This window comes from Lagopus muta, chromosome 5 (genome assembly GCF_023343835.1).
Source record: "Lagopus muta isolate bLagMut1 chromosome 5, bLagMut1 primary, whole genome shotgun sequence".
NCBI lineage: Eukaryota > Metazoa > Chordata > Aves > Galliformes > Phasianidae > Lagopus > Lagopus muta.
In genome coordinates this window covers 65558464-65578936 of record NC_064437.1, presented here as the reverse complement: position 1 = coordinate 65578936, position 20473 = coordinate 65558464, and the positions used below count along the sequence as shown (strand labels likewise).

General features: G+C 46.5%; 1 protein-coding gene across 7 annotated transcripts in view; it reads right to left on the bottom strand.

The window, feature by feature from the left end:
* The window catches only part of INPP5A (inositol polyphosphate-5-phosphatase A), a 210061-nt gene that overhangs the window by 146011 nt on the left and 43577 nt on the right, over window positions 1-20473 (bottom strand). For 6 of the 7 annotated variants that reach the window (XM_048944013.1, XM_048944017.1, XM_048944018.1 and 3 more), the window contains exons 2-3: window positions 19378-19419; window positions 509-609 (exon numbers count right to left, since the gene is read on the bottom strand). In XM_048944013.1, the coding sequence (XP_048799970.1) occupies window positions 509-609; window positions 19378-19419 (143 nt within the window). Of the gene's footprint in view, window positions 1-508; window positions 610-5308; window positions 5414-19377; window positions 19420-20473 lie in introns of those variants that run through there. The other variant, XM_048944016.1, reaches the window with a different exon arrangement.

Genomic DNA, 20473 nt, shown 5'->3' with positions numbered 1-20473 from the left:
GGAAGTGGCTTTAAACTGGAAGAGGGTTGATTTATGCCAGAGGTTAGAAGAAATTCTTCACTGTGAGGCTGGTGATGCACTGGAACAGGTTGCCCAGTGAGGCTGCAGATGCCTCCTCCCTGGAAGCATTCAAGGCCAGGCAGGATGGGGCTGTGAGCAACCTGGGCTACGGGAGGTGTCCCTGCCTGCAGGGCTCCTAGAGGAACCACTGGCTTTTACCTCATTTTGGAACGAGTTTCAGGGAAGGTTTCCTGTGGCAGAGCCATCTACCTACAGGCTGTGGAGCTGAGAACATCAGCATCACTTTCAACATAACTCTCAATGCTTCTTAGTGCCTACTGGATACAGCTGTGAAGGACTTAAGACTTTGAACGTCTGAACATTAGGTATAATTGGGTGATTAATGCCATAGCCTCAACTCCCCTGAACTCTATTATCTGCAGACTGAAAGCAGCCTTTTGACTTTCTGCCTAGAACAACATCGTAGCAGTACTTTCTAGTTACTTACTTAACAAACTTGTCCACGTGAGACATGGAAGCCTCATAGTTTTTTCCTCCAAATTCTTGACAGTGTAAAGCCATGAAGTGGGGCTTGTGTGCATGAACAACCTGAAACAAACAAAAAACCAAATAAGTAGAAAGTTGTATCCAGAGCTACTAACATACAGCATGTACATAATAAATGATGTAAAAGCAGACACTGCATTTCTGAAAGTAGAACCATCAACCAGAGAAGGAGCTGAAAGAACAGCAATAAAGAGGAGCATCGCTTGTTAGCATGTGTAAAAGTTTTGTAATACATACTAATAATCTCAAATGTTCTAAGACAGTACTTTTGTTCTTGAACTGTGAATTTGTTGCCAAGCACTTGAAGCAAATGCATAACCTCTTCCAGCTCACCTTGAAAAGGACTTAGCAGCACTAGCTGGGTCAGAGCATCTCTTGGCCTGGGATTTGGAAGAATTCCAACACCTGATTTTATTTTACGCTACAGCATCTCAAACTCCCTCAGGATGAAATGCTGACTAGAAACCTCATTTGATATTTTGATTTACGGAACATCTCATCCCCAAAATTACTTAAACATCATTATATGTGCACTGTATACACACTTATCTAAACCAGGAGACACAAACACCCGTTGTGCTATTTTAAATGTTAATCTTACAAAGTGAAAACATCTTAAGGATTAAACAGCCAGCACCGTGACACAATCAGACCAAAAGAAGTACAAAGTATGTTCCTTCACTGCACATCAAGTCAAATATGCAGCATTCATACATTCACTGCTGCTTTACACAGTTATTTTGTCTTTAAGCATTTTGTCAGCATAAACTATATCCAGCATTGCAAAAGCCATGTCTAAAACACCTCTGTGTTGGCACTGAGACTCTACAACTTATATTTAACATTTTATTATCTTCAGAAGTAACGGATACTAGCTAAAAACAATCCAGTTTTGAAGAGGATAACAGCAGGAAGCATTTGCATGTGTGCTGGTGCAAGAAGTGTGCAGACACGGAACTGAAGTAATGGTCACTGGGCATGGTGTGGATGGACTGGGGTGGGACTTGGAGATCTTAGAGGCCTTTTCCAACCTTAATGATCCTGTGATTCACTTGGACACGAACAGGAATTAATGACCTAACTAGGACATGCAGTAATCTTGCCATAAGGATTTAGGTCCAACTAGAGTGGGACACAGCAAAAAAGTTAACTGAAAAAGAAAAGCAGACAACAGACAAAACACCTAAAAATACCAGAGCCAATGAAGTTTGGCCCAACTTGATACATGCATGTACTTTTCCTTTATGCATTTGATATAACTATGAAAGCTTACATTAATAACAGCTGCCTTTACAGGTTTATCAGTAATTAGAAGAGAAGGCTCCAGCCCTTTGCCCAGCACCAAATCCCGTGCTGAACAGCACACTGCTACGAAGCGCCCGTGAACATGCTCCATGGTACGGCTGCCAATACTATAAGTTTTCATTGCCAGAAACCTAAACATTGTCTCACTTTTCAGCCAGACCCAACCGGCAACACCAGAGCCGCAGGAACCAACACTGCAAGCAAACCTGCCCGCAGCCAAACGGAGCAGCACCCCGGGGAGGCGGCGGGCGGCAGACGCAGCGCCAATCCGCAGCAGGGCTGCGCTCACGCAGCAAACGCAGCGCGCTCCTACGGCCGCCCTTCCGCCTCACGGGCAGCGCAGCACCGACCCAAGCAGCGCCAGCCGTACAGCAGGCGGCGCGCTGCACCCCGGCGGCGCGGTCGTGGGGCTCGTTTCAGCCCGCGCGCTCTCCGCAAAGACGGACACTTCTGCTCTACCAATCGTCTCGCAAGGCTGTGTCCAATTTACGATCATTATAAAAAAAGCACAGCGTCCTGCAGAAAAACACACATTCTCATACGCATCAGAAGGCAGGACATCAAAACGCATGAGAGCGGGAGCAAGATGCATTAAGGAGCACCTGCCAGCTGCCACACAGTCCAACGGCCAGTCATCAAGCGTCTTCATAAGTTTGGTTGTTGGTTGATTTTCTTTATCGTCTTGGAGACATATTAACCAAACTCAACTTGTGACGCTGGGCTCTATGACAGAGCTCATTTGTGGTCCCTAAACAATACAAAGTCCCAACGCTCTATGTGCTTTATTGCTCCAAATCAGTTTTGGCTTCCAACTACAGATCTTATCTATTCTGATAGCTCTCTGAAATCACCATAATTAGAATTGTAACTGTTCAATGTTGTAAAGCAGACACATGCAATTCTGTTTCAAAGCAACACATCTACCGAACACTTGTTTCAAATAACATAAAAAAAAAAAAAAGCATCAACACACGACATTATTCTTTCACAATCATACAAGAGTTAGGATCTCTTCTCACACAGCGAATATAACTAAGAAATTGCTAACTCCAAACCAAAATGAATAGTTTCAGAGAATGTAGGCACCAGCTGCCTCATCACATGCATTAAGGATGAGCAACAGGGAGCCGTGAACATGGGATCCTGCAAAGAAAACACTGGAGAAATACTTTGCTGTGCTACAGCAACAGCAGAAAATATTGAAGCCTAGCAATTCCTGGAATCTGAATTGAGATGTGCGTAGGACAGAGATTTCGGTGTATATTCAAATCTCTCAGTCTGAAATCACAGCAGGCGTAACAACAAAAAACTGCACACCACTTTTTGAAATGGGGAAATTGCCATAGCAGTGAGAGGCTTTAGCAGCATTCCTTGGAGGTTAAAGCACAAAAACACACCTGACTACTAGTTACATCATTCACATAACAAATACCTTCAAACTATGAGCAAATTGGTTCTGCTTCATTACCCATTACTAGTTTTCAACTGCGATAAAAGAACAAACAGTACATAATAATGAATAATGGATGTTTCAGAGTTTTAAGTCCACATTTGCCAGAGGTTAAGGATCAGATATTAGATGACAAATACTGAATGTGCATCTATAATAGAACAGTATTTTTTAAAGCTAGGCGTTACTCTTGATTACCAGATGCACAAAATACAACCACACAACATCCCAGGCCAGAGGGAACCCACAAGGACCAGGCGCCAGCCCCGTGCCACACGGCAGCACCCACCACCAGCCCTACAGCTGAGCAGTGCCTGCACTCCGCAGCTCAGAGCCATGCCCACCGCCCTCTGGGGCACAGCCCTCCCCTAATCCCAGCTCCTTTGAGCCCTGCTGATGTCCGCAGAGCTCGGAGCCCTGCCTCCACTCTCCTTGAGAGGGAGGAGCTGAAGGGCCACCACAAGGCCCCACCTCAGCCTCCTCTGAACCAAACAAACCAAGGGACCTCAGTTGCTCCTCGCACCTCTCGATCTCTTGCCATCTTTGCCGCCCATCTCTAACAGTTTCACATCCTGCCTCTGTCGTGGCGTGCAAGGTGCTCAAACGTTCTTCTGTGTGAGGTCTGGCAGCACACGCTCTGTCTCTCCTGCTGAGAAGCTGAGCATGGCACAAAGGAGCTGAGGGGAGCAGTGCGGGGCACAGCGCTGCCAGGGCCCCTTCTGCAGCGGGACAGCTGGGTCCGGGCAGGCTGGGGACAGTAGAATCATTGAATAGAAGGTTGGAAAGGGCCTACAAGATCATCGAGCCCAACTGTCCTCCCATCACCATTGCTACCACAAGCAACTAAACCAGATCTTGTAGCTCCTCATCCAGACGCATCTTGAACACTGCCAGGGATGGTGACTCCACCTCCCTGGGCAGCCATTGCAGTGCCTGACCACTGAGAGAAAAAGTTCTTCCTTATGTCTAATCTAAACCTCCTCTGGTACAACTTGCAGCCATTACCCCGTGTGCTGCTCATTGCCTGGGAGAAGAGGCCAAACCCTACCTCACCACAGCCTCCCTTCAGGAAGTTGTAGAGTGCAATGAGGTCTCCCCTGAGCCTCCTCTTCTCCACACTGAACAATCCCAGCTCCCTCAGCTGCTCCTCATAAGGTTTCTGCTCCAGACCCCTCACCAGCTTTGTTGCCCTTCTCTGGACACACTCCAGAACCTCAACATCTTTCCTGTAGTGAGGGGCCCAAAACTGAACACAGCACTCGAGGTGCGGCCTCACCAGTGCTGAGTACAGGGGGATGATCACCTCCCTGCTTCTGCTGGCCACACTATTTCTAATTCAGGCCATCTTGGCCACCTGGGCACACTGCTGGCTCGTGTTCACCCGAGCATCAACCAACACCCCCAGGTCCTTTTCCTCTTCGTAGTCATCCGGCCACTCGGCCCCAAGTCTATAGCGCTGTATGGGGTTACCATGGCCAAACTGCAGGACCTGACACCTGGCCTTGTTGAACCTCATCCCATTCACCTCATTTGTACTTCTGTGCTCCTTACCTGCCATGGGAGGTAATGCCTGGGCCTGACTCAGCACAGAGGAAGACTGTCTGTTGCTACCAGTTGGAGCTGAGCTCTGAGCAAAGCTCCCTGCGTGAAGGAGCTACTGCTGCACAAGCACAGTGCGCATCAGAAGGCACATGGCTGAACACGACCTGGTGTATTATTATACCGCAGTGCAGCCACAACAGAAAAAAGTCACTACCTAGCAATTACTAGGTAATTTTTAATGCCACTTAAGAGTATGCTGAAACTACTTGCAGTAGTTAGTTACTCCACACACACACACAGCAGGAAACTCAAAAAGCCTGCATGGAGTGTAGCAATTGGACAGATTCAATAGGATACAAAAAGGTGTTTTCACCAGAGGTGTAATGATGTAAGGGCTGGCACAACATAAAGGTGCTGTAAGAAGAGGGGAAAAAGATTACTTACGCATATGAGAAGATTCCAGGCTTGCAGGGGAAAACTCCAGGAAGGGATCTCCAGAAAGAGCTCCTTCCCCAGCAGCAGTCAGCCCTTAAATGAGGTCTAAGAGAGGTGCAGCCAAGCTCCACCCCTTCTGGTCACACAGCTGAATTGCCTTAGCTGTGCTCTCAGGGCTGACCTGGTCCTTTCCCAGGTGCTCAATCAGTGCTTCAGGCTGTGACTCAACAATTCCCATATAAGGAATTATTTACATTTAACAATACTTCGGTGCCATTCTTGAGTAATTCTTGAAGGTCTTTTACTTACCTTACGTAATATGCAGCATATTACCACCAGCAGGTAAGCAGCTTTATGCCTTTCTCCTGCTCCTCAAGAAACCCACAGACAGCTCCTCACGCCGTGGCCCACAGGTGGAAGCGCTCAGCCCCATGACACCCTGCACACCTGTCCCACACCACAGCCTGTTCCTACAGCTACCTCTGCTCCCCATGAGGCCCTGAGGCCAGCTCCCAGCCTGGCACTGTACCTCCAAGGTCCTTAAAGCTGGGGCCCAAAGCAGGGAGGCATGGAGCACATACATACACTCAGTTTATCAGATCAAAAACTATTTTTCTGGGTCTCATTTGAGGTTTGTTTTTTGTTGTTGTTTTTTTTTTTCCCTGGGTGCTTCCTTCAAATCTCAGAGTAAGGCATCTATAGAGAAATTTCATTAGGAGACTGATTTGATTTTGTTCCATACAAAGTCTCTGCAACAGAAATCAGTAAAAAGGGCTGGGTAAGGGAAACACACATTTCTAAATGCTGGCTGTGCTCATGCAATAGAAACTCCGAAACTCCCGGTGCCCGCCGCTGGCCACACCAAGCAGTGCAGCAGCGCCAGCGCTGCGCGGCCCCAGCAGCAGAGTGCCACAAGTTTTCGCGATGTCACAGCACACTGCTGTCGCCTGGCACCAGAAAGAGGTCCTCCCGATCTGCTCGGCAGCCAGGCTGTGCTCACGTTGCCTCAAATTCCACTTGAGAAGGAGTCGCTGAACCAACACCTCCGTAGTGAGGCTTTGACTTGCAGAAATATGCTGAAATCCACACGTGCGCCGTGCAGCTGAGTGCTATTGCACAGATTTCAGCCATAGAACAAAGCAAAGCGCACAACCCCATTTGAATAAGGCAAAAGGCCTAAACTCACAAGAGCGATTCAGTCCATCACTGTCTAGTTAAACAAAAATGATTAAATCTACTGAGTAAACAGCTAACTTTGAGGCCGTCCTTTGTTTCCCCCACAAAAAAAGGGAAACCCACACACCATACAGCACAGCACAAACATTTCTAAACAGCTATACCAAAATTGTACTCCACTTTTAGGTACGCTTTTTAACGTTACTATTACTGCACATGACACCTCTAAATACTCTCCAACAACACAGGTAAACTGCATGAAGCAAAAAAATATCTCACCTCCACCTTTGCATCCACAGTGACTGTTTGCCATGAATATGACAAAGAAGACTTCCCAAAATTACCAATGATTTTCAATAGCATCAGCTTCTGAAGGAATGGAGAAGGAAAGGGGGAAAAGACAAAATAAACAGAAGGGCTCCCTACATGCCCCACAGCCTTCCACACAAACATGGCTTCTTGGATGCTTTTCCAATAACAGGCCCTTATTTTTCTCTGCAAGAACTAATGTTACTGTGGGGGCAGTGAGAGACACAGCAGGCTAGGAAAACCCAGGCGATGAATAAGGGGCTGAGAGGCTGGTGCCACCATAGGAACTTCATGTTTTTCGACCATGGGGCAATTTACTCAGCAGCTGATCTAGTGGCTGCAGATGGATGTCACCTGTCTCTAAGAGGGAAATGGATCCTAGCCCAAAAGCTAGCAGGGCTCAGTGCAACAGCTTTAAACTCAGCCCCTCACTATAAGAAAGATATTGAGGCCCTGGAACAGGTTCAAAGAAGGGCAACAAAGCTGGTGAGGGGTCAGGAGCACAGGCCTTATGAGGGGCGGCTGAAGGAAGCTGGGATTGTACAGTGTGGAGAAGAGGAGACTCGAGGAGGCTCAGGGGAGACCTCATTACTCTCTATAACTACCTGAAGGGAGGTTGTGGTGAGTTGGGGGTCGGCCTCTGCTCTCGTTTAACGGTGATAGAACTTGAGGGAATGGCCTCCAAATGCACTGGGGAGGTTCAGGCTGGACATTAGGAAATACCACTTCTCTGAAAGAGTGGCCAGGCGCTGGAATGGGCTGCACAGGGAGGTGGGGAGTCACCGACCCTGGGGGTGTTCAAGGAACGTTTGGATTTTGTGTTGAGGGACGTGGTTTAGTGAGAGCTATTGGTGATGAGTGGATGGCTGGGCTGGGTGATCCCGTGGGTCTTTTCACACCTTGGTGATTCTGTGATTCTAAATGAGGTAGCAAGGGGATGCAGTGAGGTTTGCTAGGGTGCGGCAAGTAGCCTGGGGCTTTATACTAGATCCAATGGGGGAAGAGCCTCAAGTACAACAGGACAGAGAAATGCTTAGGGTTGCAGTCACCAGGAGATTGCGGGGAAAAACTTCTGATCTGTCCTGTAGGATCTTGTGGGGACTTCTCAGAGGAGGTAATGTTGCCAACCTCTCATCTGAAAGCTTCTCATGTCCCTCTAGGAAGCAATGGGGGAAACTTCGTATTTCTTCTGGAGGTTTAACAGTGGGCTCCTCTAGAAAGGTGGTGTGTCAGAAACCCCAGCTGAAGTGTGCATGCATAGTTCCTATGCACGCAGCATAGGAAATAAGCAGGAGGAGTTGGAAACCAGGATGTACTTAGCAACCAGACTGTAGTTTTCCATGATAGAAGTGTGGTGGGGATGACTCCCATAACTGGAATACTACTGTAGAGGGGTATCACCTTTTTAGAAGGGATAGGCTAGGTAGGAAGGGTGGGGGAGTTGCTCTATATGTCTAAGAGTGGTTAAAGTGTGAGGGGCTCCCTCTGAGAAATGATGAAGAGAAGGTTGAGAGCCTATGAGTTAGAATTGGGGATAGGACTAATGAAGGGCACCCAGTGGTTGAGGTGTACTACAAGCCACCTGATCATGGGGAGCCTGTTGACAAGGCCTTCTTCCTTCAGCTGAAGGAGGCTCCTGCTTGCAGGCATTTGTCCTTGGGGATTTAAACCACCCAGATAGCTGCGGGAAAACCACTCAGCAAGCTCCAAAAGATCCGGGAGATTACTGGAGTGCATGGATGATGATAACTTTCTGGTTCAAGTACTGTATAGACCAACCTGATCAGCTGCTCACCAGCACAGAGGAGATCATTAAAGGCATTAAGATCAAAGGCACCAACCATGCCCTGGTTCAGTTCAGGATCTCAAGGCCTGGCAAAAAGTGGGATCAGAATCCTGAACTTTTTGGGAGAGCAAACTTCAGGCTGTTTAAGGAATTGGTGGATGAGATATCTGGGAAGCTGCCCTTAGAGACAAAGGAGTGGAAGAAAGCTGGCTACTCTTCAAGGATACCTCTTTGAAAGCACAAGAGCTCTCCACCCCTCAGAATAAGAAAACAGGCAGGAGAGGCAGGAAACTGACATGGCTTGGCAAGGACCTGCTGGTCAGATTGAGGGAAAAGGGACTGTGTGGCTGTGGAAACAAGGGCGTCACCTGGGGAGAATACAGGGATGCTGTCAGGACTTGCAGAGAGAGGATTAGGAAAGCCAAGGCACAGATGAAACTGAACTTGGCAGAGATGTTAAAAACAACAGGAAGGGTTTCTATAGGTTTGCTGGTCAGAACAAGCAGGCTGAAGAGAGCATACCTCCTTTGGAAAATGAGAGAGGAGAACTAGCTATGACAGATATGGAGAAGGCTGAGGCACTAAATGAGTTCCCTGCCTTGGTCTTCACTGTCAGCCAGGATTCTTATATTTCTCATGTCCCAAAAGCTTGCACCCCTGGGCCTCTACGTGGGAACTGTGGGAGTAAATTCTACCACCACCAACCCCCACTCCCCCACTGTAAAAGCAAGGCAAGTCTGAGACCAGCTCATGAAACTGAATGTATACAAGTCTGTGATATGCATTTCAGGGTCCTAAAGGAGCTGGCTGATGGGGTTGCTAAGCCATTGTCCTTCATACTTGAGAAGTGGCTGTCAGGCAAAGTCCCTGTGGACTGGAAAAAAGAAAATGTCACTCCCATTTACAAGAAAGGAAGGCAGGAAGGCCCAGGGGACTACAGGCTAGTAAGCTTAACTTCTGTGCCTGGGATTACTGTGGAACAGATCTTCCTAGAAAACATGTTAAGGCACATGAGCAATGAGCAGGTGATCAGACAGCCAGCATGGCTTTACCAAAGGAAAGTCATGCCTGACCAGTCTGGTGGCCTCCTATGACGGAGGGGCAACACCGATGGACAAAGGGAAGGAGACTGATGTCATCTACCTGGGCTTGGGCAAGACCTTTGACATGGTCCCCGGCCACATCCTTATCACTAAATTGGGAAGTTAAGGATTTGAGGGGTGGACTATTTGCTAGGTAAGGAATTGATTAGAAGGCCTTACACAGAGGCTCGTGTTGAATGGCATTATCACCAGATGGAGGCCAGTGACAAGTGGTGTCCTTCAGGGGCCCTGGGACCAATGTTCTTCAGCATCACCAGTGACGTCAGCGATGGGCTCCAGTGCACCCTCAGCAAGTCTGCTGGTGACACCAAGCTGAGCGATGCCGTTGACACATTAGAAGGAAGGGATGACACCCAGAGGGACCTTGACAAACTCAAAAGGTGGGCCTGTGTGAACCTAATGAGGTTCAACATGCTAAGTGCAAGGTTTGCACTTGGGTCAGAGCGATCCCAGGTACGTGTAAAGACTGGGAGAAGAACTTGAGAGTAACCTTGCAGAGAAGGACCTGGGGGTGCTGGTGGATGAAAAACTGAACAAGCCAGCAGTGTGCTCTTGCAGCTCTGGAAACTTGGTCTAGTGCCTGATTTGGAGGTTTGCATCCCCATCTGTGGCAGGAGGGTTGAAATTTGATGATCTCTGAGGTCACTTCCAACCCAAGCCATTCTATGATTAAAACTGGATACTGGACACTTCGCATAAGTAATACAATAATCCATTTGATGTCCTATGAGTACTCTGTCATTTGCTTAACATCTAGCTCATTCCATCATCCAATTTCATGTTGAACAGAAAAATCTTCCCCAAACACACAGCACTCTGAACCACAATTCTTACAAAATACATATTCACTTTTCTCCAAACCAACATTTTTCCTCCTTGTTTCCAAGGGACACTTTTGAGATAAAAGAGTACGCTTTCACTGAACAGAAGATGGGAATCTAAGCCACAGTAGCTAAGATCCAACTTACCAGTACATATTAAGGAATGAGACAGTACAGCCAGCATCAGGACTTCACTGAATCCTGTCTCTATACAAGAGGTTTCTTTCATCTTCATTGTAATCTCCAGTTATGACACGCACTCTACAACATCCTTGCTTCTAAGATTTTTCTCAACTGCCTTGATTCAAGTAGGATCTTTTTAACTGTAAACATTATTTTCTGCATGAGACATTAGAAATTAGCACAAACTGCACCTTGAGATTTTGCAGCATCCTTCCTCCCCTTCTCTCTGGCAAATCAACAGATTATCACTGAATTTGCACAGCTCCATGTGAGGACGACGCACAGGAGCACAATGCACCACAGAAAGCGCATTGCATACCTGCCAGTTTCCTTCTGCAGGACCTGGCCTGACAACAGGCATTATTACCCCACGTGGAGCAGAGGGGTTTACCAGACACGGACAAGCTTTGCTGCACACAGCAGCCATCCAGCACTGCCTAACCAATGGTGGTTGGCACAGCGACCTCTGAAATCCCTTCAGAGCATCCCTGGCAGCATCACTTTTACAAAACGCCTACAAATTTCCAGTTCAAACAAAGAGTGCACTACACACTAAGCTGTCTCAGAAGACACGAACAACCCTGTGCTGCCCAGTCTGCTCCAGAGCAATGAGTGCGAGTCCAGGTCACGGCGGCTGTCACTGAGAGCCAGCAGGGAGCAGCTGCCCATCAGCAGAGCCACAGCGTGCAACAGAAGGAAACGCACCCAGCGCAGACTCAGCCGGCACCCCTCCTCCCCTGCTCTGCACAACATCCAGGTGGCGCTCAGCAGAACAACTGTCCATTTGTTCTCCCCCTTTGCCAAACACAACGCCCAGCAGGCTGGAAATCTTTCCTCACAGATTTTGTCATATTACACTATTCCCTAAATGGAAGACATCTTCTTCCAAGTATAGCTTCTGTCCTGCTTCCCCACCCTCCCCCCACATCCCTTAGATGCAACATCCATGCCTTCCAAAACCTGTGGTAGCCTATTCCAAGCAGCCAGTGACAAGCCACCAGAACAGGCAGCAGAACAAATGCTGCCAGCTTCATACATCACATAACTGCAGAACACGATTTCTTATTACTACAATCTAAAGTTACACCAAACAAAACAGGCTGCAAATCTACAATGCAAATCCAGAATTTAAAATAAATGCCTTACACTGCCAATGAGACGTCTAGATTCTTAATGAAAAGATTCAAAGATTTCACAAGCGTTTGTATGAGAATAATACTAGAGAAGGCAAAAAGTGAATTACTTAGTGATCAGAGGGGTAGAAGTAAAAACAATGTCAGTTATACAAGTGATAACAGTGCTAACTACCAATTTTGGCTTTACGTAACGTGAAAGTTACTGCAGTTTCCACATCTAAGAAAAACAACGAAGCTGACCATAATGTCAGTATACAAACTATACACATGCTTAGAACATACTGTCTTTTACATGCTATTCACAAGAGTAATTTTAACAGGCTGTAATTCTTAGATTAATGGTCATAAGGGCACAGATGTTGAAAACTCAGACTTGTAATTACAAGTCTGTGAATTCAGAAAACCACACTGCCCATTTTAAATGTCAGTTCTACCTATAGCAAACACTGAAAGTTCTTTCAATTTTTTTTTTTTTTTTAATATGACTACTTTCAAAGCAAAGTCTTTGACCTACTGATTAGTCTGAAGCCACAGACAACGCCCAGTGTCCTGGTAGCACACAGGAGCCTGCCCATTCCAAACCAGTACCTCTTTGCTCAGGCAAAGATATTTCTAACAAAATTAGCTGTGGCCTGCAACTGAAAGAAAGGGATTCTGAGAACAAGGCTCTGTGAAAATCATCAAATCTGGAGCAAACAGAGCTGAAATCCACCTGTCAGACAGCTGGCACATCCCATCCTATGCTTTATGGAAGCTACAGGATGCCCAACACATGTAGAATCACAGAATCCTTAGAGTTGGAAGGGACCTCTGATAGCCATCTAGTGCAACCCCCCGCACTGAACAGGGACACCAAAGCTAGATCAGGTTGCCCAAATCCAGCCTGATCTTGAAAGTCTCCAGAGACGGAGCACCCCATCCTCTGTGCAACCTGCTCCAGAGCCTCACCGCCCTCACCATAGAAGACTTTTTCCCTTATATCAAACCTAAATCTCCCCTCTTTAAGCTTGAAGCCATTTCCCCTCATTCTATCACCAAAAACCCTGCTAAAGAGTCTGTTCCCTTCTTTCCTGTAGCTCCCTTTTAAATACTGACAGGCCACCATCAGGTCACCTCACAGCCTTCCCCAGGCTGCACAGCCCCAGCTCTCTCAGCCTGCCCTCACAGGAGAGGTGCTCCAACCCTTGGTTCATTTTTGTGGCCCTTCTCTGGACGCTCTCTAACAGGCCCATGTCTCTTCTGCACTGAGAACTCCACATCTGGATGCAGTACTCCGAGATGAGGCCCCACCAGAGGGGCAGGATCACCTCCCTTGCCCTGCTGGCCATGCTGCTTTGAATGCAGCCCAGAATACGGTTGGCTTTCTGGGCTGCACAGTGCTGGCTCGCATCCAGCTTGCCAACCACCAGTACCCCTCATCTCTTCTGTCAGGGCTGCAACCAACCCTTTCAGCCCTGCCAGCTCAGGCTTTTGGGCCACCTTCGCCTGATATGATTCACCAGGAGCTGGGGGGCAGCTCTGGTTGAGAGCACTGCCCAGCTGCCCAGGCCCCCAACAGTTGAACCACTCCAGGGAAGCAAGGCAAGTTCTCAGAAACTGACTTAATTCTCATTTTGGTTTAGGTTTGTTCCTTACTGCAGCCACAAGAAAGGACTGCAGGAACTGCAGCTATCTTTACTGTCCTCACCTCAGCTAAAAAAAGCTCAAAACGCAAGCTTTGCCAATGCTCTGGTTTCTGCAGAAAAATCATAGCCTGTTTTAAGCATGAAGACACACATTAAGAATGGCTTTATGCCCATTTGTGACAGCAGCACCACACACTGAGAAGAATGTACATTTCTATCCTGTTTATGGCCACTACTGGGCATTCAATCCTTTTTTTTTTTTTTTTTTTTTTTAACCCCAATGGCTTCTCTGCAGGAGGAGGTGGATGCATCCGTGAACCAAGAAATACTTCAGTGTAATCCTGGCAGCTCTGAACCCTGTGTCCGCACCCCTAACTCAAAGCATGTTTTAAATAGCAGCAGCGCACAGCCACTCGCATTCCTTTCTAACTCTGAGCTTCACAAGTGAAAATAAAACAAACTCAGCTGGGAGCTTATTCTGTGCACCTTTTCCTTCTCTTAATCCAAGAAGTAAAGCACGGCGTGAACAGAACCTCCTGCAGTTCAGCACTAAGAGAGTCACAAAAAAAACTATACAAAAATCCCCGCGTGGTCTTCAACAGCCTCCTTAAAAGCACCTTCAATTCTTCACCAAGAAGGGTGAGGTATTTCTGCTAACAGGAGGGCCTGGAATTACCAAGGCCAGACCACATATCCCTCCCAGGCCCAAATTAAGTCACAAAGTCGCTGCCAAATTCTCAGTTACAGCCTCACACATCTCACCAAGTGGGCCAGCAGGGCCCTGCAGCACCACAGCACAGCGCCGGCAGCACAGAGCAGGCACGGGACGGAGCTCCCTCCAGCCAGCAGCCGCCTGCAGGGAGCCTGCCTCCACAATGCCAGGGATTGAGGAAGTACTCCTGGCCTTCCAATGCATGCTGACAGATTAAAATTAGTCGTGCTAAGCCAAAATGCAGCAAGACGCAAAATACGATGACAGCTGTAGCAGAAGAAAAACGCTAGACCATTTCTCAAATTTCCACATTCCAAGAGAGCAAGTTTCTGAAATTAAGCTTTTGGAAGTGAATTAAACAAAAGTTTTCCAAAAGGAAAAGTATTATTATTCTGGCTCTGTAGAGAAAATCTGAAAACACGTTCAATTACAGAGGCAGAAGCAGCAAAACCCAAACTTAGGCACTCTGAGCTTTCCTGTCTGGAAAGCATTATGACACGCTAACTTTAAAGTTAATATTCTAGTCCACAGAAGAGAAGGAACACTGTCACCCAGTCATTTAGGGAATGTTTCTGATGACCCTGTATTTTAACCGGATGACGTGCTTTAACCTTTTAACCAGTCTGTTAAGCATTAATGGACAGGCAGACCGTCTCCTCAGAACCCTCTTCTCGTCCCTAAAATGCCACTACTTGAAATGCTGACCTTGCCCCTGCTTTGCAGGGGATTATTCAGACTGACTTTAAGCCCTCTTATATACAGACCAGAATGTAGTATAATACCTTCAGCTTATATCACAAGGAAAAGCGTTACAAAACCACAACATTATCACCATGTATTCACCAATGCAACCAAATGAAAAGAAATACAGCAGCGAGAAGGAAAAGCTTGACCACACAGCCAGCAATGGGAAACCAGAGCAGCAGTGAGGCTGAGGCTCGGGCTGTTCCTGCAGGCAGCCAGCTGTGTGCCCAGGCAGCACATTGGGAGCAGCCTTGGGGCTGTGCCAGGAGCCGGGGCCCATAAATAGCTGGGCTGAGTTCTGCCGGTCTGCCCCATCACTGCGCTTTATTTTTCCTTAGGGGAAAAATAGCAACTGCTGCGAACTGGCAAAAAGCCACCCAGCGTTTGATAGTAGACCAATTTTAAAATACAAAGTCAGCTGTCATCCAAAAGGCAGACTTCAAATTCACAAGGGACTGATACATCCAAGTAAAACAGTAAAACATTTATCAGCTCTATCAACAGTGCTCAGAAAGGTAATAAAGTAGTGAGCTTTGAGGGCTGCTATGTTGATGAAATGTGAAGATGAAATTACATGCTAAAATTCAATTTTTTTTTTTAATCTGCATTTCTTGGTTAAATTGTGTAATTTAACACAAAAATATGCAAGATTTAATGTAGGGCAAGGGAAAATGCTTTCGAACTTAAAGATAAAAGGTTTAGGCTGGGCATAAGGAAGAAGCGTGTTACAGCGAGGCACTGCATGGGCTGCCCAGAGAGGTGGGGGCAGTCGCTGCAGACAGCCTAGAGCAGGGGATGGGCTTTGAGCACTGGTGGAGCTGTGGGTGTCCCTGCTCACTGCAGGGGTGGCACCGGGCAGCCTTCCAAGGCCCCTTCCAACATAGAAGACTGTGATTATACAGTATTCATAGAATCACACCACAGAATCACAGAACGGCTTGGGTTGGAAAGGACATCATGGATCACCATGTTCCAACAGCCCCCTGCCGCAGGCACGTGCTAGATCAAGTGCTACATCAGACTGCCCATGGAATGGGGCACAAACTTAAAAAATTTAGCATGGGCTACTTAAACGTTAAAGTCTTTCACATGCTATGTTCTGGGAAACGCATATAGCAGTAACCTATGATAAAACATGAAGTAAGTGACCTGTGCTGATGTAAAATCCTTAGCTTAAAGTTGTTGGAACTTAAACAAAAAGCCATAGAAATGCTCCTTAATGTGTTACTTGACATTCATAGAATCAAAGTTGGAAAAGACCTACAAGATCACCCAGCCCAGCCATCCACTCATCACCAATAGCTCTCACTAAACCACGTCCCTCAACACAAAATCCAAACGTTCCTTGAACACCCCCAGGGTCGGTGACTCCCCACCTCCCTATGCAGCCCATTCCAGCGCCTGGCCACTCTTTCAGAGAAGTGGTATTTCCTAACGTCCAGCCTGAACCTCCCCAGTGCATTTGGAGGCCATTCCCTCAAGTTCTATCACTGTTACACGAGAGCAGAGGCCGACCCCCAGCTCACCACAACCTCCCTTCAAGTAGTTATAGAGAGCAATGAGGTCTCCCCTGAGCCTCCTCTTCTCCACACTGAACAATCACAGCTTCCTTCAGCCGCCCCTCGTAAGGCCTGTGCTTCTGACCCTTCACATCTCCATTGCCCTTCCCTGGATGCGCTCCAGAGCCTCAGTGTGATCCTCCCCTTCTGCCCTGCCCTGGTAAGACCTCATCTGGAGTACTGCGTCCAGTTCTGGGCTCCCCAGTACAAAAAAGACAGGGATCTCTTGGAAAGAGTCCAGCGGAGGGCCACGAAGATGGTGAAGGGCCTGGAGCATCTCCCCTATGAGGAAAGGCTGAGTGAACTGGGTCTGTTCAGCCTTGAGAAAAGAGGACTGAGAGGGGACCTGATCCAGGTCTATAAATATCTAAGGTGTGGGGGGCAGAATGGCGAGGCCGGACTCTTTTCAGTGGTGAGTGGAGACAGGACAAGGGGAAATGGCCGGAAACTGGAGCATAGGAAGTTCCGCACAAATGTGCACAAGAACTTATTCACAGTGAGGTGACAGAGCACTGGAACAGGCTGCCTGGGGAGACTATGGAGTCTCCTTCTCTGGAGATGTTCAAGACCCACCTGGACACCTACTTGTGCAACCTGGTATATGCAACTGCTTTGGCAGGTGCTTGGACTCGATCTCTGGAGCTCCCTTCCATCCCTGACGATTCCGTGATGTCTTTCTTGCAGTGAGGAGCCCAAACTGGAACACAGTTCCAGTGCAGCCTCACCAGAGCTGAGTACAGGGGGACAATCACTTCCACGGTCCTGCTAGGAACTACTTCTGATAGAAGCCAGGATGCCATTGGCCTTCTTGGCCACCTGGGCACACTGTTGGTTCGCGTTCAGCTGAGCATCAATCAATACCCCCAGGTCCATTTCCTCTCCACAGTCTTCCAGGCACTCTGCCCCAGGCCTGTAGCATTGCCCAGGGTTGTGGTGGCCGAAGCAGGACCCCTGCAGAACACCACTCATAACCAATCACCAGCTGGATTTAACTCCATTACTCAAACATGAAGACATCTTTTCATTATGGGCTTAATTTCTAAAAACATTTTAAACAGAGTACTTTTATTTTTGCAGTGGTTATTCTGACAGCTTGCACAAGGACTTCACTCTCAGAAGTTATGCAAACTGTAGTGACACAACCACATATGCAAATTGAATTCCTCAGAAGAATGGAAAAAAGTTGTGGTCTGTGGTTTACCTGGGTTTTGAGTTTATGAAGAAGCATTACCAGCCTTTTTAAAAGCCAGTTTTCAGCACTTCCGATGAATTTCAATTTGCAGAGGACTTCGAGCATGCAGAACTTGAATAAAAATATATTTGAAGTTCTACATGTACTGGGTTGCTATGCAGCCTAACATCAGGACTGTGCAGCGCTACTTTTAGCACAGCATGTTAGTCTCTTCCTTAAAGTTTTACTCCACTTCCTACCACATTAGCAGCAAACAGAGCAAGCAGCAATCCTACCCAAGGCACTGACGTGAGGAGGAAGGATTCAAGGCTCCTGCTTTCTTCCTGAGGACTGTTTGCGTCATTCCCTACTGGTGATGAGTAGAACTGGCAACATTTTTGTTTTAAACACAGCTTCCTTGGACTGCAGATAAGGAAGGCAGGAGAGGAAAGGAAGGAGGCAGCAGAACTGCTGTATCCGAGGGATGGGCTCAGGGCTGCTGCAGTTGCACTTCAGCTGGTCGCACCCGGACTCAACCTGCCACGCGCACTAAGGAACCATTTCTCCCTGCTTTGAGCCTGGTGTGCTCCACATTCAGTGGGACAAAGACAGACGTACTTCAGTTCCACACCAGTGGTCTCTGCTCCAGAATCCTAGCAGCTCACTTCTCCCCTCCTTTTCCTGTTTTCCACCAAGTATTTGGAGACACTTCAGTAGCGCACACCCCGCTTCACTAACAACTGAACATACAGTCTTGTTGATAAATATGCAGAAGTAACACGATGTTATAAAATATTCAGTGATCTAAATGCGAAAAAAAAGGCTTCCATCTATTTAAATATATATTCCCTTCATAGGAGTTGTTTTTGTGGTTTGTTTTTTTTTTCTTTTTTAGTGTCAAAAGGTTTTTAAAATCAGAATTAGCCAAGGAAACCCATACAAATTAAACCCCACTAATCAATCAAGACTGAAGAAAAATAAGCTCATCTTTCGTGGAGCTGATAGACAATATGAATCTCAAACTGGTCATTTCATTGCAATTGCATTCAACTTGCTAGAAACTGCAGTGTTATATGGTATTGCAGTGGTGGACATAAATGGCATTGGAACTTTGACCTTCCAAGATTATAATTCCAGTCACAAAAAAGTAACAAAACACTGAAAATCCAGTTTGCTGCAGTTTCACTTTAAAACCTGAACTGCAGAATGTTGTGTTAACCATTTTTACATAAGGGATTTAATAACGAATAAAGGAACTTCAGAACCTATCGATTCTGGAAGCTGTGATACAAACTATCAAAGTAAAACAGCACTAATGCTACACAGAAAGGATGGAAGGTTTCTAAACCTCTAACACAAAACCAGAACATGTTAGAGTGGCTTTCACACTTAAAAAATACACAGTTAAGCTTATAACATGTTTAAGATACAGTTCCAGTACTTGTTATATTGCTCTAAAATGGGAAAATTTCAAGCGAATTCAAATAAGAGGGCTGATCTACTGCAAACCACCATCAGAAATGGCTAAGATTTTAATAAAAATGTGAACATATATATTACTTATTTTTACAAAGCACTCAAGCTGTTTTAAACCAGAAGACTGTCAATGAGAACAAATGATGCCTACACACTAATCATTACAAATCCAAGGGCACTTCTTTTTAAGACTGGTTTTGAACACGATATAGGAACTTCAACTTCACAAAAGCAAAAGATCTTTATTTTATTAATAAGGAAGGAAGTTTCACCTTACCTGATAAAATTCCTGAAGCCAATTCTTCTGCAAGTTTTCTGGCTGAAAAGCAAAACATAAAAAAGTTAGGAACAAGAGTAATACATTTTCACAACAATATCACAGCCCTTGTCCTTCTCTTGGTGCCTTCCATTTTTCGCCAATTAAGGGAGATGCATTTCATCTATGACTTCACTACATCCCTGCTCTTACAAGATGACCCAGTGATTAGATCCACAGACCTGACGCTTATCAAAATACCTGCTTCTGAAGTACGCCAGGATTTCAAAACCTTTGTGTGAACTGCTGACACCCAGTTTTTGCAATTTGAGAACACAGTTTCAAGTTACACAGAGTTAATTCTAACAAACGGCCTCACAGACAGCTGTGCTTTTGCAGGACACTGGGGCTCCTGTCAGCAGCAAACAGGGAGAAGTGTGCAAAGTCATTACAGAAGTTATGAAAACTGAAGAGCAAAAACATACTGCGTTGTGCCTTCTATGAAGCACACAGCACACCAGATACGGTTATAGAGGTGGACAGATGGTTTCTACACATCAAGTGTGGACATTTACTGACTTATCAGCAAGATTTGCTAATTCCTGCATTGTAGGCAGAAAGCACAGAACCAAATCACTCTTCTACAGAAACAGTAGGAACGCACAGTGCCTGTGGGGCACAGCAGAACACACGGAACTGGAAATCAGAGGTCCCCCATCCTCCCCCAGCAACCGTTCAGGCAGTGTTTGGTCAGAGGCCAACACCAGCACCACAGTCCTGTTCTGCTGCATTTTCCTACCAAAATGTGTTATTTTCAGTTATTTGAACACAACTCTACACTTACAGATTTATTCCATAAAGAACTGAGTAACCTGCACCCACATTCCTTCAAAAAAAAAAAAAAAAAAAGACATTTTTTGAAAGCCAAGAGGAAAAAAGTGTCACTTCTGTCCCCTGCTCTCCCCTCCCTTTTGTTGATCGCGCATTCTTAATGGTCTCAAATTCAGATATAACTGGACAAGGAGGTGAAGCTCCCACTCCCCAGGTGCTCTCATTTTCTCACAACCAGCTTCCTCAGCATTGCCTGTGGCAACTTGCTGCTGGGCTCAGAGCAGGC